Source organism: Poecilia formosa, unplaced genomic scaffold (assembly GCF_000485575.1).
Source record: "Poecilia formosa unplaced genomic scaffold, Poecilia_formosa-5.1.2 Scaffold5, whole genome shotgun sequence".
Classification (NCBI taxonomy): Eukaryota; Metazoa; Chordata; class Actinopteri; order Cyprinodontiformes; family Poeciliidae; genus Poecilia; species Poecilia formosa.
The window spans coordinates 279,639-304,978 of NW_006799944.1; the positions used below are offsets into that span (position 1 = coordinate 279,639).

General features: G+C 37.0%; 1 protein-coding gene across 4 annotated transcripts in view; it reads right to left on the reverse strand.

Moving 5' to 3' along the window:
* edil3a (EGF-like repeats and discoidin I-like domains 3a) overlaps positions 1-25,340 on the reverse strand; it is a 136,421-nt gene that overhangs the window by 61,269 nt on the left and 49,812 nt on the right. For all 4 annotated transcript variants that reach the window (XM_007562314.2, XM_016676703.1, XM_007562333.2 and 1 more), the window contains one exon: positions 11,038-11,151. In XM_007562314.2, the coding sequence (XP_007562376.1) occupies positions 11,038-11,151 (114 nt within the window). The remainder of the gene's footprint in view (positions 1-11,037; positions 11,152-25,340) is intronic.

Here is a 25,340-nt window from a genome sequence, read left to right on the forward strand (position 1 = left end):
TTTGAGCAGCCAGCTTCTTCAGCAGTTACCATTTGTGGCTTTCCCTTTAAGTGAAAGTATACTCAGCAACTGTTAAGTCAGCAGTCTTTCCCATACTTGTGTAGAATCCCAGCTCTTCAAAACTGAACCGATAACTTCACTTAAACAGCACATATGTGAAAGCAGCAAAACAGAGTTAGCGACGTCTACATGACGGGCTTTTGCCTTTGACATCCACGAGATGGGCTTTGTTTATTTATCTGTGATAATAAATGTAGGTTTACCTCAAAACAAGAAATTTCCCATTGTTTTAAATATAGCAAAGTCCTGAAAAGCCAAAACTGTAAACAATCAAAGTTGTCTGTTCACATTTTTACAAAACTATTTCAAAGATTCTCCATATTGTTTTTCTATCCAGAACAAAGTCCTTATTGTTTTTTCTCCACAGGAAATGTGGCTAAGGCTGCCCAACTCTTTTCTTTTTTATTTGCACAATGTTAAGCATCTAACCATTCACAGCATTCAAGTGAGAAAGAAAAGAGACAAGGATCTTTAAGTAAGAGAACAGCCGGTTGTGTTTTCACCCTTAATCCTGGCTGTCTGGACATGCTGTGCTTTTCATTAAACATGCCTCCAATAAAATAAAAAAAAAGGCAACTTGGTAAGGTTAATTTGGAGACACGTAGGTATGAGACAGAATCAGGCAAGCACATTCTTTACACAATTATTAACAAAGAAGATTGAAAGATTTAACAAATTATTCACTTGGAAAACAGATTCTCGTTTCTTTTTGCTTTCCTCGTGAACATAGAAGATTTTCTAAATTTGCAGTCGCTAAACAGTTTCTTCCTCCAAAATAAACCATTTTCAAACCACACAGTTTAATCTTAAAAGTTACAAAATAACTTTAAAGACATCAATAAGACATCATACGAGAAGAGCTCTTATTAACACTGGAATACTTCAGCTTTGGTGGAAGTGTTGGTTCAAACACTTTTGGCTCATTGGCATAAAAGTATATAAGGCATCACTTTAGTTAAGAATCTTCCAACCTGAAATAACTGCTGTAATAAAATTGTTCCCTTCAGTGCCTCATCATAAAAAAAAAGCTTTATTTAAGATATTTTACTTTTTCACCCCATAATTGGTAATAAACTGCATTTGCATTCAACACATTTTAAGCCAAGGAAAAGCCTGGTGTCTTTTTGCTTCTTCAAGCTGACAAAATAGCTCCCGCCATAAACAGCGTCCCAGCTTTACTGGAGGCTTAGGCATATTATTCGTGACAGATGCTTAAGTTTTAATTAGACCATAAGTCATGTAAATAGTAGTCATAAATGCAAAGGATTATAGCTGGGAAGAGATTTTTTGTTTTCAAATAAAAACGTTATATGCTGCATTCTCAGCAATAATGTTGGTTCTCTCCTGAAATGTAGACTATGTTTAAGGTAAATCAAGTGTAAAAGGCATCCACAACAAATAAACGCTACTGGTGCTTTCCATTGGAATAGCTCACATACTTTGGCTATCGTTGGTGGAATAATTCAGTTCAGTCAGCCTGAGGAAGGGTTCGGGTGTTTATTTTTTTCCTACATCCTGTTCATTGGCAGTACTCACACCGTTTCAGTACCGTTTAGTTCTCCCTGACATCTAAAAGTTATGGAAAGGAAAATGAAAATAAACATTAAAAAAAACAAAAAAACAAATTTAATTCAGTTCAATTTATACAGCTGAACTTTGTTCAAGAATGGATGCATGCATATCAAAACATTGCAATGTAAATTATTAAAGGTTTATATTGCAATATTGGAAGATTTAATTTATGTTCATTTCAATGATTATGAGTTACAGCTGATGAAAACCCAAAGTTCACCAACAGTCTTACTGGAAAATGAATTATAATCTTCAAGAAGGTTGGGGAAGCATTGGGAGCTAAAAGCTGGACATCTGTTCTGACTTAGGACTTACGTAAACAGGCTGGGTCATCAGCAGTAGATGGCATGGCTGCCCAAATTATTGCTGACTTCGAAAATCTGAATAATGGGTCTCAAGCAATCAATAATAAGTCATAAGAACATTGCTTTTTGGTAATAGATGTTTTTGTGAATTGTGTTGCCTCTAAATATCATATTTACCTTATTTGACTACTGTCTGCTAGTGTATTTCTGGCTACCAATACTTAAACAAATCTGCACTAAGCTACAAAGAAGGAGAAGACTTAATTGACTTCAAAGTTTCCTAAAAGAGTTTAGGTATGTCATAGTCAGACTTTAGTCAGAGCCCAGGTGGAACAAACAGACTGAAGTGAAAACTGCAAGTGAACTGTGTCCATGCAAAGCAGCCTTAAGGGGATGCCTGAAGCGGTGGCCACTGGAAAGCTATGATGGACCCTTCACTATTAAAACAAAACTCCTACGGAATTTCAAACTCTGTGCTCACACACAGAGGGAACAGACACACACACACACACACACACACACCAGCAGACAATGAAACTGGCAGCATAGAGAGCTGTAAGAGAGCTTTAACCATGCAGGAAAGTCTAGAGTGAGAGAAGAATGGAACAATGAAAACAACCGCAGCACAACTTATCCAGCTGCTAAAACTGTAGGGTCTTAGTCAACAGGAAGTCTTAGGAGACACTGAGTAATGTCTGAAGAGAGTCCAGGGAGTATCCACTATAGACTGTAGGAGAAGTAAGAGAATATCCAAATGGATATAGTGTGTGGCCCTGTATTTGATACATTGTAAGATCATTTTTCCAACAAGTACTGCTGCTCATGGGGCCCAAAGCTAAGGCCCTAAAAGAGGCACTGTTTTTGGGTTATGGGTGAGGTTCATGACTAAAGTATGAACTGAGTTTAGGTTAGGTTTAGGGTAACAGCCAGGGTTAGACTGTAAAAATAAATGGAAGTCAATGAAAAGTCCCTGCAAAGATAGGGAAACAGAATAAGAGTATGCGTGCGCGTGTGTGTGTGTGGATGTGTGTGTGTGTACAGTGAGTTGAGAGATGTGTTCATGCATTCCAGCATGGCAAATCAATCTTGCTCCAGTGGTTCATTCTATGTGACTCACTGCTTCCAGACTGGTGTAGGTGGATACACAGGCTTCCTGCTGGAGCTCTGAGAGCCAGCTGATTTTTCAACATCAGATAGATCAACTTAATTTGAACCTCTTCAAAAGTCTGAGTGTTAGCAGCTTTTATTTTTGTACATTCTATCTCTATTGCAATTAAAGGCTTGAAAACATTCATATCTTTGTAGGATCTTTCAAAGCTCTTTGGTCATAAATAAGCCTGCACAATAATCATACTAATGATATGCTGATGTGAATTCCCATACATTCTGACTCACGATACATTTCCTCAATTAAATGTCAAACATCTTTATGCTAAAGAGCCAAAATAAAGCACAAATTAGTTTACATTTATTTTGTCCCCCATTAAATATATATCTACCATTTTTCAACTATAATGAGCAAGCTGGCTGTCAGTTGGGAAGCCTAATGGTGTGTTTGAAGACTGAAGTATTAATTCTAACAGTGCATAGATTTATTTGAGCATGAAATTATTTCACAGAAAATTGCATTTGTAGTAACAATATATATCAGCCCGTTTCCAGATCTACACGAGTGGCTTTGAACTGCAAGTCAACATAGGTTCAAGACTGCTAGTAATTAGGAAAAGTGTACTCGAAAACTGAGAAACATAATTCTCTCCCATGACAATAAGAATGAATCACTTAAATACCTTATGCATAACTTTGCAGCATGAGAAACACATCCTAGAATCTCAAATGTGAATGTATACTCTATCAAAAAGGCCTATAGAACAAATAGAAGAGGACTTGAATTGTGCCACCACTTGTGCTTAAACTGGATGTTAATCTAGAGATGCTCTGTGCCACAAAGAAGACTGGATTTACAAACACCCTTTGGCCAAAATATTTTAAATCAGGGAACCTGTGTCTAATTCAAATGATCTGCAAGTCTGCAAGATTATGGGTTTCCTAATCTGCCAATCGCTTGCTTCAGTGGGAGAAAGCCATACCAGTCACAGCAGTGGTTCAGCTGCACCAGACCCAAGTCCAGCTCAGAAATGATACTCAGATGAGATTTTTTTTTAGTATTATTATTGATTTAGTCAAAAGGTAGTGCTAAGGTAATGTTTTCCTCAGTATCCTTGTTGATGAGCAATTATAGGAGCTGGACAGGAGAATGAGGGTGCTTCACACTATTCATATATGGTGATGGTGGCAAGCTCCTGGATTGCAGCCACAGCTACCCTGGGACGGACTCACAGGAGCAAGGTTGCCATGAACGGGTATGACTGGGTCGTCTGAACACCACCAGCAGGCAAGATTGAAGTGTCTTGCTCAAGGACACAACAACTGAGATATATGAAGCAGAGATTCAAACAGGTTCAAACAGGTAACCCACCAATTGCAGGATAAACTCCTACCATTTTTTAAAAATGTGATGATCTCTGCTCGCTGGTGCAAACAACCAGAGCCAGAGTAAAATAGGGACGGGGCGACCGCAGCCACGTCCTGTAGTGCAAAAAGGCCTTAAGTGAGCTGCCTAAGCAATTTTTCTTCCAATTTAATGTTCTTGAAACCGTTCAAAGTTTTCCACAGTTCAATAGAAAGATAATCCAGAATTATTTGAATTAGTTATAATGTCCTTCAAAAACTGCCTGAAAATTATTTGCAAGCATTTTGCAATAGACTATTCTCAAACATTGTTTTAATGAAAGTTAAGTCAGTCCTTGTTGCAAAACAAAATCACTTCTTCATATTTCAATACACCTTTTTAAGCATGACCTGGTCCATTAGAGTTTTGTGGTTGAGTTCTAACTCATACACCAATGATGACATTCAGGATGTTTTTATTTATTTAATTTTCTGACAGTGATTCAATAGATTTGACTTGGAGGAATCGGATTACATATGCATATGTTACTTGATCCTTTATATGTGCTATTTCATTTTGTTCCATCACATAAAACTCTAAACAAATATGTTTGTGGCCCTATGTGATAAAATGTGAACAATTGTTTAGAGACTTTTTAACTGTGCTGCATAGTGGAACGTTTGGGACCACGCGAAACAAGTTTAAGTAGGGATTTCCAATTTGATTGACTGTAAGTGTGTGCCTCCAATTGGCTTGCTCTCATTGGCTGTGGTAGTTCTTACTATGCTAACAACAAAAATCTGAAATTCTGCAGGTGAAAAACAAGGGTCTTTTTTATTTTTTTTTTTTCCTGTACAGGCTGACATATTGGACTCATGTTATGCTGTGTCACCGTAATATAATATTTGCCTAGATGCTTTACCTCTTTGGTAGCGCTCTCATGGGCTATAATATGTGGATGTTGTGACAAGACACCACTGCAAAGCGACATTCCTTTTCACCTTGTGGCAATGATGGGCCAGTCTTAACGAGCTGCCTGCCAGTCGTCCGTCAGTGCAGCAGAGGCAGCTGGCCCCCGGGCCTTGCCCTGCTGCCCTCTGAGCATATATCAGCCTCGCAGTAGCTCACATCGCTAACACCAACACTGGCGTGCAGTGACAGCTGAATCCATCTCCCACAAGCTCTGCCTAGACCCTTGCAAATTACTACCCAACTGAAATTAATGCCAACATAACAATACTAATGAGCATGCGGCAGTAAGAGTTGATAAGGGAAAGAATGATAAACAGATGAAACAGATGTCAGCCATACAGCAGGGCTTCAGCAGGTGACAAGTGAGGTTGGGGAAAAGGGAGAATATATATTTATGTGCTGTTAAGTTTTCAAATCTGATAGGCAATTGAAAGTCACTGAATTTTTTTTTGGATAAAATAGAAAAAAAGGGGAAAAAAAAGTTGAATGCCCTAAGATTATTAGTCTAAGATGCCCTGAAATTATATAGAAAAAACAGTTTTCTTTAGATGCTAGATTGAGTCATTAGAGTCAAGATAATGTAGGACAGTTGTAAGCGATTATTTTAGTAATATTATATGATGATTATACTTTGTTTCTTGCATATCTAGCAGTGGTTTGTCTTGGCAGTGAAAAGACCTGATGCTGCTTTTTACTTTTCATCTTCATTAGCTCAGAGATCTGTACAAAAACACCAATCTCTGTCACAATACAACAAGCAACAGTGACAACTTCACCAACAAAGAAGCATAGAGTGTAAATATGCATTATTTGCATAAAACATTGCCCACACACAGTGTGCGCCTATGGAACAAATCAGAGAAGAAGACATGTGTTTGTATCAGATGCATATATCAGATATTCAATCAGTTAAAACAGTCATCTTCTCCAGAAAGGATAAACCAAACAAACAGCCCTCACAAGAAGATCCTGCTTTTTTAATGACATTTTGTTTTTCTTGGATGCAAAAAGGGAACATCCTAAGGTTGGAACACAACCAGTCCTTGGCTCTCACATATCTGGGAAACATGCTTCATCGGTTATATTAACAACATTTTTTCTGGATATGCAGAAAGAAAAACTGCTTTGTTAAACAGTCACATCTGATCCCCTCCACCTACATACATTTTCCTCACAAGTATAATTTTATCTGACACCTCAGCATTCCTATGCCTGAGAGTGAATCTCAAAAGGTCAATGTTATAAATCTTTATCATATAAAAGCACAGCAGACGGTATCTAAATCTATTCATCTGGGATTTGATTTACACACAGTGTGTTTTATATTTTATTAGTACTAAATGCAAATTTTGATTAGAGAAAAGGTACAAAATTAAGTTTTTTTTAAACACCTTAATGCAATTTTACTTTAGTACTTCCTTTATAAAATAAATAAATAAAAATAAATAAGAAAAAGAAGACAAAGGAACTTTTGCGCTGATTTTTGGTGGCAAAAAAAGCAAATTATGAACACCAGAAAAAGCAAAAGCTGCCCAGACTGGTCAATTTATAGATAGATACACAGATATAAACAGCCGTTTAACTCCACTCACTTACACATATTAAGAGCACAAAAGCATTGTGAAACATGACAACCCCTCACAATCATGTCCTCCTCATGCTCAATTATGATAAATAATCACATATCAGTTCCCATCTTTGGGTAGGAAGAAAACGAGACAAAGAAATCACTACATAAACCAGCTTTTGGTCTATATGCTGACCGCCAAGAAGATTTCACGTTATTTATATATGACTGGTAATGTCCGACCATGGTGAGTCTGTGTGAATTGTAGCCTTTGTTTCCTGTTTGAAACTGTAAGGAGTTTCACTTGGCGTAGTACTCTGCAGATGTAGCCCATTTGCTTCAAGGTTTGGCATGTTATACATTCAGATTGGTTGCAACAAGTGGTTATTAAAGCTACTGTTGCCACCTTATCATCTGAAGGCAATCTGGCTGCTTTCATTTGACCGCTGGCGTCAAGAAGGCATTTTAATACACACAACTGCTGCATACTGGATTTTTTATTTTATTTTATTTTATTTCCATTTTGCACCATTCATAAGCAGATCTGCAATTTTCAAATTACTCAGACCAGGCCATCTGGCACTGGCAACTAAGACAAAGTAATTTAGGTCCCTATTCAGCTGCTCAGCTTGGACCTCAGTACATCGTCTTCACAACATCTAAATGGCTAAATGCATTTTACTTTTCACATGCGATTGGTTGATTTTCTATTTGTGTTGTGCAATTAAAGAGGAGTACTTAATAAAGTGACCAGTGAGCCTAAAAATGCACACATCAAATGGTGTGCATTTGATGTGTGCACTCTATCCAGAACTCTATCCAAGGCTTGTTTTAATAACCTTCTTTCTAGTGAATAAACACATTTCTGTGAAGTGGTCATCCAGTTAATGGTATCCTGCACATGGCTGCAATAAATCATGAAACAAAGCTGATGTTATTTCCTCTCTGTGGATAGAGTCCTGAAGTGGTTTTTCCAAAATATTTCAGCTTAACGCAGCTCCACAATGAATAAACTTACTAATAAAAAAAGAACAAGTACAACATTTAAATCCTTTTGTCTGCTTTGCTGATTACTGATTTCAGAGACTTCCTACCATACAGACCATACCATGTGACACCAGGGATGGATTTATGATTTTATTGATTTAATAGCCTTGATATGAACCAGTTATTTAGTGAAATGTGATTAAATTATGTAGTGCTGGTCAGTTTTTAACAGCTAGAAAATACATTTTTGGCTGCTGATGGCTGGTTCATATGGAGTGAATTTAAAATTGATGGTCAATTTTCAAAATCTGTGAGGCCACAAACATAACAATAAAATAACTTAAATGTAGTAGATTTTGTCTTATAGTGTGTGGTGTGTAGCCACACAGCAGGAGCAACAAGCCACGCAAACTGATTTCATTCAAACATTCAAATGAAAGACGGGAAATTTCACAAAAACCCTCGAGACCAAATGTGTGTCCAGAGTTCACAAACACGGCCAACTGGGAAGAAGCAACGGTGATAGTTTGTGAACTATATTTAATAGAGAAAAATCAATATATCAGACTTGTACAACTGTCTTCCTGGTGTTGTTGTGTCTTCTGTATTTTGGATTCCCCTCTGTGTTTCTGTCACCTTGCTTTGTGATTGACTAAACGTCACATTCAACAGGGAATTTTCTTGTTTGTTCTTGGAGGAACACCCACATTTTAGATTGGGTCTGAAAACCGGGAAAACCGGGACAAAAATCAGCATAAAAATCTTGCCATGTGGACTAGAAATAACAGATAATGGCTACCAAACTTTGGTAGCAAAATTTGATCAAGAAAACATATTTTGGACTGATTACACTTGCAGTTAAACAATATATTTTTAAGTATAATATGTTTTAATGTGGCTATGGCAGTTAAATGGGTATGATATTTTATACTGACTCTTTATTGCTGTTGACACCAACATAAAGCAAAGACTATAATGAACAATTGCTTTGAGCTCAAAGCAATTGTTCTGCAATGCTTCTGTCAAAAAACAACCTCAAAGCAGATGTTTAAATGATTTTGGGGGGAAAAAAAGATTAAAGACAGTTTATCAACACATGCAGATACTCCTTTTTGAATATTATTGTTTAACAACATCAAGTAGCATTTGAATATTACAGACAAAAAACAAGGACGAGTAACACAAATCTGGCTATCCTGCAGCACCAAGTTTTAAATCAAAGAAGCACAAAGAGAATACATTTACAGTACTGACTTCTAGCTTCAGGGTTATTAAGAGTTGTTGAGATTTATATTAGCAAGAGAATGAAGGACTTTCGGACCCAGTTACATTAGCCCTCTGGGATATTTATAAATGAGATATCCTTCCTGTACACTTCATCTTCCGAAGGTGTAAACTCCATCCAATTACAGCTGAGAGTCCGCGTTTTCACCTTCGGGTCATTGTTTTATGTCAAATCTAATGTGTTTAAACACAAATCCCAAGTAAGCTGTAATAATCCCACTTCATCTCTAATTTGAGAGTAAAATGCTGAATCCCTCTGTAAACTTCAGTGGAACTTCATATGTCATTTTAATCACTAACACAATCAAGCTTCTCAAAGTATTTTCATTCATTTCAGGTGAAAACTGGTTTTCTGCTCCCGTCCTTCACTTTTTTAAAGTTAGCTCAAAAAAGCAGTCATGTCCCTCAAACATTAGAGGAACGTGTGTATATAAAAAATTCCCCTCTCACCCTCCGCGGGTGGTCTCTTTCATCCTCTGAGCTCGGGTCCTCTACCAGAGGCCTGGGAGCTTGAGGGTTCTGCGCAGTATCTTGGCTGTGCCTAGAACTGCACATTTCTGGACTGAGATGTCTGATGTTGTTCCTGGGATCTGTTTGAGCCACTGCTCCAGTTGGGGGGACTGCCCCGAGGGCCCCGATGACCACAGGCACCACTGTGGTCTTCACCTTCCAGGCCTTCTCCAGTTCCTCTCTGAGGCCCTGGTATTTCTCCAGTTTCTCATGCTCCTTTTTCCTGATGTTGTGGTCACTTGGTATTGCTACATCCACCACAACGGCTTTCCTCTGTTCTTTATCCACCACCACAATGTCCGGTTGGTTCGCCATTACCATCTTGTCTGTCTGGATCTGGAAGTCCCACAGGATCTTAGCTCGGTCATTCTCCACCACCTTTGGGGGTGTCCCCCATTTTGACCTCGGGGCTTCCAGTCCATATTCTGCACAGATGTTCCTGTACACTATGCCCGCCACTTGGTTATGTCGTTCCATGTACGCTTTCCCTGCCAGCATCTTGCACCCTGCTGTTATGTGCTGGACTGTCTCAGAGGCCTCCTTGCACAACCTACACCTTGGGTCTTGTCTGGTGTGGTAGATCTGAGCTTCTATTGCTCTGGTGTTTAGGGCCTGTTCCTGTGCAGCCAGGATGAGGGCCTCTGTGCTGTCCTTGAGTCCAGCTTTCTCCAGCCATTGGTAGGATTTCCTGATATCAGCCACTTCAGTTATATATATATATATATATATATATATATATATATATACACACATCAGCATAAACATTGTTATCCACAAGTATTACTCATTTTTTAACATACAGATATCAGTTTGATAAATACTGAAATGTATTTCTATCTCATTGCCATTTGTTTCTGGAGGGAGAGTGGAGGAGGTTGGTATTTCTTTGGTTACATGATAGTGATGCAGCACACGATTGTGGGAGCAGACAAAACTGTCTGGGAAAGAAAAACAAATATTTTTTAACACATTGTCTGAGTTCTCAAAGGTTTGATTTTGGTTTTCTTGCAGAAGCAGAATTTGGACATGTATATATTTCATTCACAAACCAAATGTTTAGCTTTTAATTACACAGCACATTTTAGTTAACCACATTTTAAGATTGATTTACGAGAACTTAACTTTTGAAAAAATGACATTTTGTAGGAGGTCAGGATTGAAATTTTCAGTATACGAACAAAGCTTCTATTGAGTTCATGTAGTGACATTTCTTTGACATGTGTTAGGTGCAAGAGAAAATCAAATATCACCAGCTCCACGTCCACATTTTTGCAGTTGAAAAGTAATCTGAGTGAGTTCTAAAGAAGTGAAAAGAAAACATCACTTACTGTATTGACAATTCCTTCCCATGTACTCCCCTGGGCATTCACAAGAGTAGTTAGCAACCTGATCAGTGCAGATTCCCCCATTCTTACAAGGATCCTTTTCACATTCATTGATGTCTAGAAGAAGAGAGGAAAGACAAGAAACACAAAAACATATTCCTTTAATTTACGAGCACATATAATCAGACATAATAGCCTCTGTGCAGATTAAAATGAAATGCATAGAATCATCTGACTTTTTTTAGTGTTGCTTGATTTGTGGATACCTTCATCCAAATACAGTGCTATCTTGGAACTAAATCACCAAATGACGCCTTGATTGAATTTTAATGCAACATGTTTAATCCAAGTTTCAGCACCTGCATCTGTTCATCCATGTGTACTACTTCAAAAGGAAATCTCAGGGTTTTGTCACCTCAATTTCTGTCCTGCCTATTTTCCCTCAGTTCAGCTGATACAAACCTAAATTGACAAGATGGCCTGGCAGATGCCCTTTGTGTTACACAATCACCTGGGAGTTTTGTTTTTTTCTGGTGATGCTCAAACCAAAAACTGTGAAACCAGCAGGGTTGGCAGAGCCCCAGTACAACCTACTGTTGAGCATCTTGTGCAAAATAATAATAATAATAATAAAAAAAACAAACAACAACAAACTGTGATAGAACAACAAACATATCAATCAATCGATCATACCAATTCATTCACCTATCAAAGTAGAAAAATGTCATCTATGACATTTATAGTTGGAACTAGAAGTTTCCATACGTTGAATAAAAATACATTTTTTCTTGCTGTTTCAAGCTAAATTGGATCAAACTTATCTTGGCTTAGGTCATTTAGATTTACCAAAACTATTTCTATTTGCAAAATGTCACAATTTAGAGAGAAAGAATATTTAAGAGATTTATTTATTAATGTTTTCAAGTTCACAAGTTAACATACATTCCCTCAGTATTTGGCCTTTAAACTGTATGACTTGGGTCAAAGGTTTTAGGTGTCCTTCCACAAGCTTTTCACAATAGTTTGCTGGAAATCTGGACCATTCCTTCTGTCAGAATTGGTGTAGCCGAGTCATGTTCGAAGGCAGTCTGTTTCACCTGCACACACAACATTTCAGATCTGCCCACAAATTTTCAGGAGGATCAACTTTGTGATGCTCATGCTAAAAAAATGACTTTGATGCCCTTAAGCCACTTCGTTACCAGTTTGGCTGTGTGGATAGGTTTACTGTCCGTTGGAGAAACCCATTTTATACTGAGCTTTAACTTCTTAGCTGATGTCTTTAGACATCTACATTAACTTAGTGTTCTTCCTTCATGATGACATCTATCTATGAAATAAAACCAGTTCCTTCTGGCAAAACTGAAGTATGGAAGTGGCCAAATCTTAATGTTGCCACCTCCACACTTCACAGGTGGGATGGTGTTCCCAGGTTTACAAACATACGACCTTGACTCTGGCAGCCTTATGCACAATAATCTATCAGTCAACAAATCAATTTCTTTAGGTGCAATTTTTAAATCTTGAGAGCAACAATTATTACACATCATTAAAGATTTTTTTATTTATTATTTTTTTTTTCAATAGACTGGCACTGGCTACTTTTCTTTTGTAAATGAAATCAAATAATAATATTAAAAAACTTTGGTAGATAACATGTTTTTTTATGAGTTTGGTTAAAGAATAAAAATCTGTCAAGAACAACTTGAGGTGGTCTGTCAGACTGAGTTTATATCAACAATATCTAAAGCAGATCCTGGAAGTTGCCATGTACTATTCATAAATATTTTACATTTGAAGTTGTTGATGCAATGTATAAACAGAGTTTGTTTTGTGAGAAAAAAAAAATTGAAACTGATCCAGAATTTTAAAAAACAAACATTGTTTAATGCTCTTTTTTTTTCCTATGCAGAACGAAGTAACCCTAGCAGCCTTGGTTTATGGCTGATTCACACCAGCTGATCTCATTTGCATCTGCAGTGGCTGCATATACCAAAGCCGAAATGAAAAGGGGAATTTAGCACCTTTGACAATTGTTCTTCATCAATCTAACTAAGTTCATTTAATTCAAGTATCACAGAGGTATATGAGAGCAGAACAGAGTGCCAACGGTCAACTGTCCTCAATAATAGCCATGTGAAATAACTCTCGTTCAAATAACCAAGGTGACAGAACTTGAACCCAACTCCATTACACATATTTTCACTGTGTTGTTATAAGCATAGATAAGAGCATTAAATGACAGCAGTGATTTAAATGCGGAGGGATGGAATGAAATGAACTTTCAGTCACTTCTGAATAAATTTGTAATGATTTCTAAATTTGCCTATGGCTGCAAAAGACTTTTAATCCTCTAAAACATACCTTGAGCAGTGTGGGACTCAAAGGTGCAGTTTGGATTCATGAATATGTAACTAGGTCATATATTTAGAAAGCTTAAGGAAGTGGAAAAAACGATCTCATCTCTCTGAGATCCTAAATCAGTTGGGCACTTTTGTAGTTCTTTATTTCTTTATTTTTTTCAGAAATGTCTTACAGTCTTATCTTTGAACATACAAATATGTGACCAGAGAAACTAATGTGTTCAATTTGTAACCCAAGACAACACTAAAAAAGTAAATTGCTTACAAGGGTGAAATAAAACAGAAGGAGTTTTTAAAATAATGACGTATATTTTAGAACAAATGTACCTTCTCGCTAGATGGAGAATAGAATCGTGACAAAGTCAACAGTTTTAAATACAACCATCTGTCTGCTGCTTTAATGAAGAAGCAACATGACAGATTGTTAAAGATAGTGGTCTAAACATCACATTAAAACAAGAGATTGAAATGGAGTTGAAGGTATTGAAGCATATTCTTAAGTTGTTTAATTTTTAAAGTTTTTATATAATGAGATGAAAAAGCTCAAGGAATTGCATATAGTGTGTATATATATTTATAGGATTTACTTCAGTCTCCGTTTTCATTTTGTCTTGATAAATCGTTTGTTATTGTCTGCATTTGAATGTTTTTTCACCATTTCCGAAAACATTTTCAAAGCTCCAGCCTATCTAAAGAAAGCTCTAATTTCCACACCATTATATATGGCAACATTTTTTATTATCAGTTGGGTAATAAAAGGAAACTGGATTTTACCCAGAAAAATACATTTTTCTTGGGTTTTGTTGTACTGGACGTGCCAGATGTCAGAAGCTAATTTTCTTATCTTTAAACTGTGTTATTTGATGCACTCATCCAGAACCACTGAGCTGCAGCACCAGATAAAACATGAACAATCTTGCAAACCAGAAGCTAAAGAAAGAAAAAGCAGGCCTCCTATGCAATGAGATCCAAAACACATTTTAGCACATGTTTGCATTTGCAGCCTAAGTTGATAACTTTATACTATGTGTAAACAATGTGTACTTCAGAGCAGTGATATAAATTGAGTTTATAGTTCAACATGTATTTAAGAAATATCATTTGGTCATATTTTTCTAGTTGTGTTCTACAAATCCAGTTTCCAAACTCCGTAAGTCAACTGAATGCCTGCTTATTCATTAATGACCAAAACAATTGATAATATGATTTAAAAAAGACGAACACACCTGGTCCAAAGTCTTGTATTTTAGTACTTAATTCAAAAGGGATGCTTGTATTATTTTGGCTCACACACAATTCAAGCCATCCATTCATCCATCCATTAATCTGAGCAAGCCAGTGCCTATGTTCAGCAGTCACGCAAATCAATTTCTTTGAAATTTTGTTTATACTTAAGACCAATGGAAAACAGATTTTTCTTACAGAAATGTAAGCTATGGCCAGAAAAAGAATGAGGAAAAATGTTGACTTGATGTCCAGCAAAACACTCAGCAAAACAGTCAACAAGAAGAGTAAGCTAAACCATATTTGTGCAGACAGGGTTTTAATTAATGTGCTTTTCTTATGCGTTCTGTGAAGCACTTTGTGATTTTATCAGTGAAAGTCACTATAGAAAGAAAATGTCTTGATTACATTTTCCTAACAGTCTTTTTATTTGGTGTTATGTAACATGGAAATGTTCTAAGTTTGGGCTTTCATCGCTTTTCCTAAGTTATTATAATCCTTATGATAGCAGAAACAAAAATAAAATGTTCACTCTGATTGTAAAACAAATCAACATTTTCTCAAAGCATCACATACAGCAATGAAGTAAAGAAAAGTAAATTAAAATATTTCTCTCTGATATCATGTTTGATAGAGTCTGGGTTTATTTTCATTTTATTCTCTAATGCTGTGGTCACATTTGGTACATGTGGTCATCTTAACATCACCTGTAGTTGTAATTAAATAACTTATTATTTATTTAACTATTCTGTAGACCAGAGGTGCTCATGTCCAGTCCTCGAGAGCTACCGTCCTGCAACTTTCAGATGGATCCCTGCTCCAACACACCTGAATCAAATGAATGGATCATAACCAGGCCTGTTCAGAGCTGAACGACTGCTGCTGAGGAAATTCAGCCATTTGATCCCAGGCTGTTGGAGGAAGGATGCATCTAAAAGTTGCAGGACTGCAGCTCTCAAGGCCTGGATTTGAGCACACCTGCTGTAAACGAATCTGGTTAAAAAATGTAGTTTTCAATATCATTGATGCTTCCATTGATTATGCTGACGCTAAATGGAATAAACCAGTTATATGGAGAAATTAGAAGGAAGCAGATCAGGAGGGATGCAGTCTGACAGACATGAAGGCTTGCAATAATGTTCAAATGTGGAAAATAACTTATTTCCTAACTTAACTCCAGCACATCCAGAAAGACATTAGATAAACCTTTCTGAAGCTTTTCATTTATTTTACTGCCAGACCTAAATTTGTCTTTACTTAAGCAGGTATGGTGAAAATAATAAAAATGAAAACAGTTATTAAGCAGAACTCTTGTCAGCATGCCTTTCTGACACAATCTGACAATAATTTGCACAGAGATATTTGCTTTCTTCTAATTACCAGGTGGAGCAATAAAAACAAAATGTGATTTTATGGCCACTTAATATAACACTGAGGAAAACATATTCTTGGTACTGAAAGCCTGCAGAGCCATCTGTTATTTTGTAACTGAGGAGTTCAGCGATAAACAAATGCAGTAAAACACTTCCTAGCCAGATCAAAAATTCTTCTGTGCAAGTTGGAGAAAGTCAAAAAACCACAACCACTTTAAAAACCACTGGTATAACAGTACAAGCCACTTTTATTTCATTTTGGCCATAATACCACTTTCTTACACGATGTGCTTGTCAAATTTCAGTTCATATTCTTCTTTGCTCTGACCACTAGGATCAAATGCGGATGAAAGCCAAATGGAGAGGCCACTCAAACAGCCTGGAGCACCACAACCCGTTGAAGGAGAGACAACACAGCTAGCTCATCTCGTCGCACTTTCATGAGAAACCATCGGCCCCCGAGAGATCAGTGTGGGTAAGGGGAGACTTGCCACTAAATCAAGTGAAAGAAAGGGAATTACTTCACTTGACGCAGTTAAATCAACCTGCTGAAAATTAGAAATGGGACCAAAAGCATGGAAGAGGAGAGATGGAAAAGATGGAAGATGAAACAAAGAGGAAAAAAACACAGTTGTGTAGATTAGTAGTGTGGGTAAGTAAACTAAGTTTACTGTTCCTTAACACCATCTGTGTGACAAAACCAGAGGTCCTTAAAACATTAGTTCTCTGCAACTCAGTTACTACTCTAAATGTAAGCGTTTTTTAATCAAAGCATTAAAGATAATAAAATCAAGCTCTTGCAACTAAGAGGTTCAGTTTATCGACAGTAGTTGTAACAATTTAACAACGTGGCTCTTCTAAAGATTTTCTACAATGGATGGACACACTAAACAGTAAAAAAAACATGGCAGTTAGAGTGGATTCCTTTAAACATCCCCTGATAACGGTGACAGTAAAAAAAAAAGGTTTTTGTTGGTTTTATGCCATTATCAAATTTAATTAACATCCACCTGTTTTATCAGCTTTGCAGTCCATTGTATTTCTGTTTGCCGTCACTTAAATTAAAAGTATTTTTATTTTTTTATAGTTCTGAATTATATCAAATATCACCTACAAATATCATGGAAACCTACAAGACAAATATGTTCAATTAATACCGATGTATGTAGAATCGGAACCAGTCCAAATTAATTTGAAATGTCAAATTCATGATAAAAATCCAACCATTCATATCAATTCTAATGTAAAAACATGAATTCTAATGTTAATCTAATTATATTGTGGTAGAGATAAAGTCAGATCATCACAAATTGGTCAAAATAAGTAATCTAAAACTAATGTTACGCTCAAATATTCCTTTGCATCCTGCCACATTGAAAACTGCATGGTATATAGATTTAAATGAAGCAGGTATGTGGAATATTAAATCTTGTCATGTCTTTGGAGTATGTTGCTGCTGAATAGTGCATTTGTATTGAGATTAAACAAACAGAGCTTAAACATCTAAACTATATGATGTGAGGTTGTTAGCCTTTCCCATTATGTCACTCTTGCAATGTTTCTTCATATATATAAAAAAAATAAAAATCAAGAGACCATCTGGAAATAAAATATCAATTCTCCGAGTGCTCCCAAATGTCCTGATAACCATTAACCAAGTCCAAGAAAACTTACTGGAGGTCAGCTTCACAGTCACTTTCAAGTATTGCACAGTATCATGTGTAATGTTGATATTAGCACATTGCTTCCATATTTAGTCACAGTTGTGTAAATGGCATAATGGGGCAAATGTGTGGTACTCATGCAGTGTGACAGCTGTGGGACTCCTGCAACAGAATTTCCCAAAAACTTCATGGCTGCCTGGCTTAGCTGGTGATCAAATTATGTATGCTACAGTGGTAATAAGAAGAAGGCTGCCGCTGTGGAGTTATTTTCCTAAGGCAGAATATTTCCTTAAACCATTGAAATGTTCGATAGATGGGCAATTCTGAGACAGGACTAGAACGTCTGCGTACACGTGGTTCAATGAGGAACAAACTTCAAACAATAAAGATATTGATAGAGACATAACATATCTTGTTTTATCTCCCTCTTAAATAACCCCCTATGTATAACAATGTTATGTTAAACATAAAGGTTTCAAAGAATAAAAACAAGCATCTCAGTGCTTCATGGTACGGCTCTCATCAATTCCCTGTATTGGCCTGTTACCTGGATTTACTCCTCTGCTGCACCTCAAATGTCTCAACTGAGCAATAATGAAAGCAATCAATTGTGCTGTATGTCAAGAAGTATCTTTTGCAGCGAGAGCCAAATTGACTGTGCTGTGTCCGGGGAGCAGCAGGAAAAAAGGGTTGCAAAGGGAGGGGGTCACCGGTGTGCTAACCTCCTCGGCTCCTGCACCTGCCACTGGCACACAAACACAAAGACCAACAAATTGGATTTCCACTTCATTCACCTGTAAAGGCATTGTGTTTAATGGTGGGAAGTGGGGGCCGGTTGAAGGTTACTCTAAAACGCAGTAAGGACAATCTCCATCCGTTTCCATCCGCCGTGGATGGACAAAGCAATTGTAATTTTCAAAGCGGAGTTTTAGTTAGATCTGTTTTAATTGGAATATATGCAGATTCATGTAATTGCTTTGGAAAGTCTAAACAGCCCCAAACAATACCATAAATCACACAAGTGTTTGAAATAAATACCAGCTAATAGCTTGTAATCCTCTCGCACTCATAAAGCCCCCAAACTTAATTAGCTAAATGAAAGGTAGCGTCCCTGCAGTATTGCTTCTACATCGCAGCCACTTCATTCATTAAATTACACTCAGAGGCCGGGTAAAGCTCAATAAAGACCCTTTTATTATTTGACAAAACATTCTGCCATACAGTTTAGAGATTGTACAGAGTATAAGTCAGAGAATTACAGAAACTTATACTGATATATTTCATGTACTGATGCATAATTATCTCCAGGGGAGTTTAATCTTTTTTTTTCTCCTCATTTCATTAAAAAGCAGATTGATTTATTTGTCTTTTGATCATTCTGATTCAACCCTATGTCATTAGGTATCAATAGATAGACAGCAAGGTTTTTATGCCTATTGTGTAATTAATCCCAACAGCTATACATTATTGGAAGTAATCATCTGTTTTTTTTCATATTTACAGCTTTGCCAGTATTGACAGACTGCTAATTTTGATGGTTAGTGATTCCAATGGCAACCAGACAGAAACCAATAAGACTGCATTGATGGGGTCACCATATAAATTAATCAAGAGAACCAAATGGATGACATGAAACACTAAACAGGATTTGTTAGGATTTTCTGTCACATATCCTAATGGAATAATATTTACTGTTATATCTTCAATATTACTACAAATAGCAATATTTGAAATATCGCAAAATTTCGATGTATCCCTTACATGGTTTGCAAAACAACAAAGAGGACTTATTATGGCTTTCTTTTAGAAATAACATTTTTGCCCCTCTTCCATAAATGCCATATTGGTGGTATGTCTGACAGTTGTCCTGTCAACCAATTTTTAATTTGAACTGTAGTTTTTTTTTTTTTTTTTAACTTTTCCAGAGTTGCCGTGGGCTCCTTGGCCACTTGGGTGATTAATACTCTGCTTGCCCAGTCTGTCACTCTAAAAATGGATGGTCCGTGTTTTCGCCGTTATCCAGCTGTCCCTTACACTTTACATTTTTAGACGTCGAGTTCAACAGTGCTACATTAGACGCTCAAAGCTTGAAATATTGTTTTAGAACCCTGCTTTGTATTTCTCCAGAATTTTATCCATGATCTGTCTGGTTTTTCCACTGGTCATCGTAATGCTGTTTGTTCACCTTAGGCCTCAGAGGTTAAAGGACAGACATAATAAATTGCATACAGTGGAAGTCTATGAAATGAGTAAAAGACTTTCTCAATGCAGTAAGGAGTACTGAAATGAATATAGACAAAAACATTACTGTGTCATTGTAGGAGTGTTTGGTCTGGCCTGGTATTCCTGTTTATATTGTTGACATTCCTCATTATTCACACTTAATTTTAAACACTGATAAACAAAAACACATAAGTGTGTGCAAAGAAAAGAGTTTTCACTTTACAGATATAAAAAAAAGTGTTTCCCACTGAATTTAATCACAGTATGTTGAATGTGTTGCTCCTCTTAGTTTAAATTTCATAACTGGAAGCTCATGGTAGGTTTAGTCTGCAATTTATAAGCCTTGAACATCCAGTATTGTCAGCACACCTCGTCTAAGATGAATATAACTTCATACTGAAAAGATCTGTAAAGCTACTGAACTCAGAGGTGTTCACTTGTTCTCAAAAGTGCATCTTCTGGTCAACTAGCCTCAGATGTTTTGCTTGACAGGTCCTGGAGCAGTGAAATGTGTCTAGTCCTCACAATATGAGGTCGACACATGCCCCGTCTCGACAGGTTGAGTCAAATATAGAAGAAACAACAAGGAAGTGTCTGTCTTCCCTGACAACCCACGCTTGTCAGTTCTCCCTTGCTATTTCCCGTGTCACTGAAGTGGCTATCATCTCATAAGACAGGATTTGTTTCTGGGCTTTGATGGAGTCACGTAACCTCACATCCCGGAACTATGTTATCACACTGATATATGTGAGGTCCAGCATAGTCATCGAGGCTAAGCATGAGCATTGACTCTAGTGATGTATCCAAAAACAATTGTTTTAATCACAATATAACCTTTACAGAGTCACATACTGCATGATTCAAGAGAGGTGAGCATGCATGAGGTTGTGAATGTAGGATTAGGACTGGTGTATTGCAAGGACATGTTCTCTGAAGTGGGATTAGCCTAGCAAGAAGTTATTCACAGTGGCACTCCAGAAGCCCTTGAAAAGACATCTTAGGATGCATTGCAGAGAGGCTGGAGTATCAGAGGAGCAAAACACTCATCATGCAGACTGGGGGATCCGGCAGAGCTGGGATGTGCAGAATGTGAAGAGCCCTCAGCTTGGGAGCACAATGACATTCAGAGAAAAGCCTTAAGTGTCATTTTAAGCTCAGAGATGGAGGCTCAGTAGAAGGTGTGTGAGGGGAATTAGGATCTCAGACAACAAAGCCAAAGCCAAAAGCTCCTTAACGTCACCAAAACACCCTAAATTTAATGCCTAAATGACATGCAGGTAAATTGTGTAAGGAGGTGACAGGCAAACAGCTGCTCCTGTGAGGCTTTATCTGCTTTAATATCGGCTGATGAGGGAATAGTGTTTGACAATGAAATGAAATAAAAAAAAATATTGCATATTGTGAATACACTGACAGTCACAAAATTGAACATGTCAGTGTGGCTTTATTAATCGCAAAGTTTTTGCAGATACTTTAGCAGAGGTTTATCCTTAGAAACGGAGCATGAACCGTTTGGAAACAGATTTCTTAACTTGTAAGGAAGGTTTCCTCATGTTAAGGCAAATATTCATGGACCAACACAGTTGAAAGTGGCGACTACAGAGATATGAGCATTTTGGTAAAACAAAAAGGTAATATCAAAAGCTCCACCCCATCAAACTAAGCTATTTTGTGCAGGACATTCATGAACAAAAATCTATGAAGTTCAATACTAATGAGAAATAAAAAAAACCCTTCTTTAGTGGTAATCTTGAACTTGATTTTTTTTTGCAATCAGTTTGCTAAATTCAACAATATTTTATTTTCCATTTTTTGTTTTGCAGTTTTTGTGCACGGTAACACTAATCAGTAAAACCAAGAAGTAAAAGTGCAACTAATAAAATTACTACTACAAATCATTATTTGACTTTTTCATTCAAAATGGTAATGAGATAGGAAATGCAAGTACTATATACAGGTGCAGATACAGCTTTAACTAATGTCACTGAAACTAAACATAGGTTTCCAACATTAGCTATATGGATGGGGAGAAAAATGCATTTGTAGATTCATCAAACTCTGAGTCCAAAATTTGATGAAAGTTCAGTTTCCTTAAAGTTAATTGCTTGACCGATGTTTTAGGGGAAAAAACTGAAAAAAGTCCACAAGTCAAACTCCAAGATAATTCATGGTGAGTTCGTGGCAGAGTTACAAGAAAACAGCTTAGCAAAAAATATGACCAGTACCTTTCTGCACAAAAAATAAAAACAACCTTGGAGGAACCTAGCATAATATGAATTTGAATCTGTGATATTTATTTCCATGCAGAGGAAGGAGAAAAATATTTGGTGGCACCAGTCATCAGTAATCACAAGACCACCGGGCCACTGTTGTTTTGAAAGGAAACAGGTCTTTAAACTTTGTGGTGCACACTTTGAAGCCAAGACAAAGCATTCAATATCTGACATATTTCACTGGCACAATCTAGGCATCACTGAAGAATGTGGGCAGAAAAGCTCTGAAATGTGTACTACTGCCACAGAGTCTTACGTCACTTTAACTGCACATGTCATCACCACTGAGTAGCAGCTTAGCATCTTGTTCGTCCCAAGCAGGAGCAGTGAGTCACCAACGTTGGAGGACTGGCAAACTGACAACACAGCTAACATGGTTGTTGATGGTAATTACACATTTCTGAGATTCAAGTTTTAACATCTGGCTTTGTATTTCAGTTTAACTGCTGCAACAATAAAATCTTTTTTTCTAAGAAAGATTTTAGTACCTTTTTTTTAATTATTATTATTATTTTTATGGCCAAAATGTGCAATGTTTGTAGAAACTGGAGACTCATTCGTCCTCTAAGCTCACTGCAAGGCTCAAAACATCTTTAATATCAAATAATAAAATATATAATTTCATTAATGTTCAAGGGCGAAATGTGGGATTAAGCTGCCACAAAAAGTTTAATAAGCAATTAAACATCTTAAGAAAACTTTTTATCACAATTTGTATCTATTAAAACAAAAAGAATGGGTTAGATTCTGAATCAATTATGCAAGGTTTTCTACAGAATTGTGTTGCCCAATTACAATGCATGATTGGTTTCAACAAAGTCAATTACACATAGATTTTATTCATACATTTTCGCCCTGACCTTTCTTTTGTGGCTACTGAACAAAAGAGAGCACTGCGTGAATACTTGAGGAAAGGGTTATCAAAAGATTAGATTTTTTTCCCCCATACAGTCATATTACAGTTAAATCTAAGACAACACATTAAGCCAAAAATAATAACATAAGACATAAGACAATAACGTTAGACATTTAAAATGACAGACATTTTTCTGCCAGTAAACGGCAGTAAAAGAACGTCATCAATGGTAAAATCAGACTGTTACTAATTGATCCACACTGGCTGTGCTGAATTAATGCAGCTCTGTGTAGTCGGGCAGAACGTTCTCCAGGATTCTGCTTTGACTTTCAGTGACAGCCAAAAGCCCCGGGCAAGGCTGAGCGAGAGTTTTCTTTTCTCCCATCTGGGATTTGGAGTCGCATCTCTATTTATGCGTTGGCCATCTGCCAACAGGTCCATCCTTTACTGCAGGGGCCAAGAAGTAGCAATACAGCTAAAATGACCGAGGAAGACCTTACACAATTAGGCCATGGTAACAGCTCGTTCTCTACGACTCATACACATCAAATATGGAGCAGGTGAATGAGTACTAGTGGGCTCAAACGAAGAAAAAAAAGAAGAAATAAATCTAACTTGAGCTAATCAATATATGCGACTTTTCTGTTCAACACAAGAAACTTTAGTATCAACTATTAATAAGCAATGAGCTAAATAGCTGCTATGTTAAGCTAATACGTGGAAATAGAGCTGTTTAAGCTTTGGGGCAACTTTACTTGTGAAGTTTTGGGGAGTCAAACTTGAAAAAATTGTAAAAACGTTTTTTTTTGTTTTTTTTTTTAAATCTAAAGTACGTCTTGCCAAAATCTTATGAACTCAATATACATTCTTATTTTTCATGATGCAAACAAATGCTGTGGATAAAAACATTTTCATGAAACATTTTAACTTCCACCAGTAAAAGTAAACGCTCATGTCCGTAGAGTGCTCTGAAACACCTTCGCTTTTAGCTTGTTTTGATGGTTGGCCTCTGAGAGACAGATGGCGTTTACAACTCTAGGAATGGGGCAAAAAGTGCACCAGGATAACTGAGAAAATAGATATTTTTCTTCGAACACCTTTTCAACAACAATATTTAACTGGGTCTTCCTCCTTCTGTAGGTCTTAAACAGAACCTGCCTGTATCCTCAAAGCACACAAAAACTCCACATTACCTACAAAAAGCATTAATATCCAAAACATACAATACTATCATGGCTTACAAGCCTCCAAAGTTAAAGGGAAAACATTTTCACTGTGCAGTTTTTCTGTACATCCAGCTTAGAAAACAACATCTGAATCATGACAATAAGAAGCAGAAGCCATACCAAATGGAACTTGTAAATCTGAGAACCAATGGATTTTCTCTTCGTGCCTCATCTCTAAGATCACCACGGGAGTCAACACACTGGTGGTTTCTTGGTATGGGTAAACAGTAATGAAATCTATTTGCCCAGCATCTGAGGATTGCTGCTCTGTTGTTCCAAGACTATGTTTCCACCCACCTGCTTATTTCATGTGCACGTACGCCCTTTGACAGCTATACAGATGAGCTATGTTCACGTTAAGCATGGCTCTGAAAACACAAGAACTTTTACAGCACAAACTGCATCTTTTACTCTAAAGATAAAAAAAAAAAAATGTCATCTTTAGTGGGTTGCAGTCAATCCAATTAAGAAGCTTTGAATTGTACAGTGTATTTATATCTCCATTCTGCCAAGTACTGCCAGATACAAGTGCTGCAACAACAAGCCAAACTACCCCGTGATACCACAATTATGCCAGATTACCAATATGTTAAAAATGAGTCATGCTAACCCCACACATGTGCTGAAATAAATTAACCTGCCGTTACATTTTTCAAGCCCCTCTGCTGATCAAAACTCCACTTGTCAGAGCAGTTACCTGCAAACCCAACTAAAAATGGCATAGCAGTATTGTGTAGTTCTTTTTGTAGTCTGTCATCTTGCCACATATGTTATTTTACCTAAAAGTGCATCTTGGGCCAATCCAACTGCTAGGAAATTAAGCTGATTTTGTGAAACATCCAAGTTCTGACTCATAAACAAGGTGTGTTTGTGATGCTTATATCGCACACACACATATACAGTTCATGTTGATTGTATATTGGGATGAAGTCAGTGCATTTACGTAGAACACCAAAATAGCAAGGTGACACAAAGAAGCTGAAAAAAGAGGTTTTGTTGCAGTTAAGGCACAAATAGATTTTGTGTAAAAGACATAAACTAAATACTTAGTTTTCCCACACAGTAGTACTCTGACATTAGTGATACAAATTCTGACCAAACCAG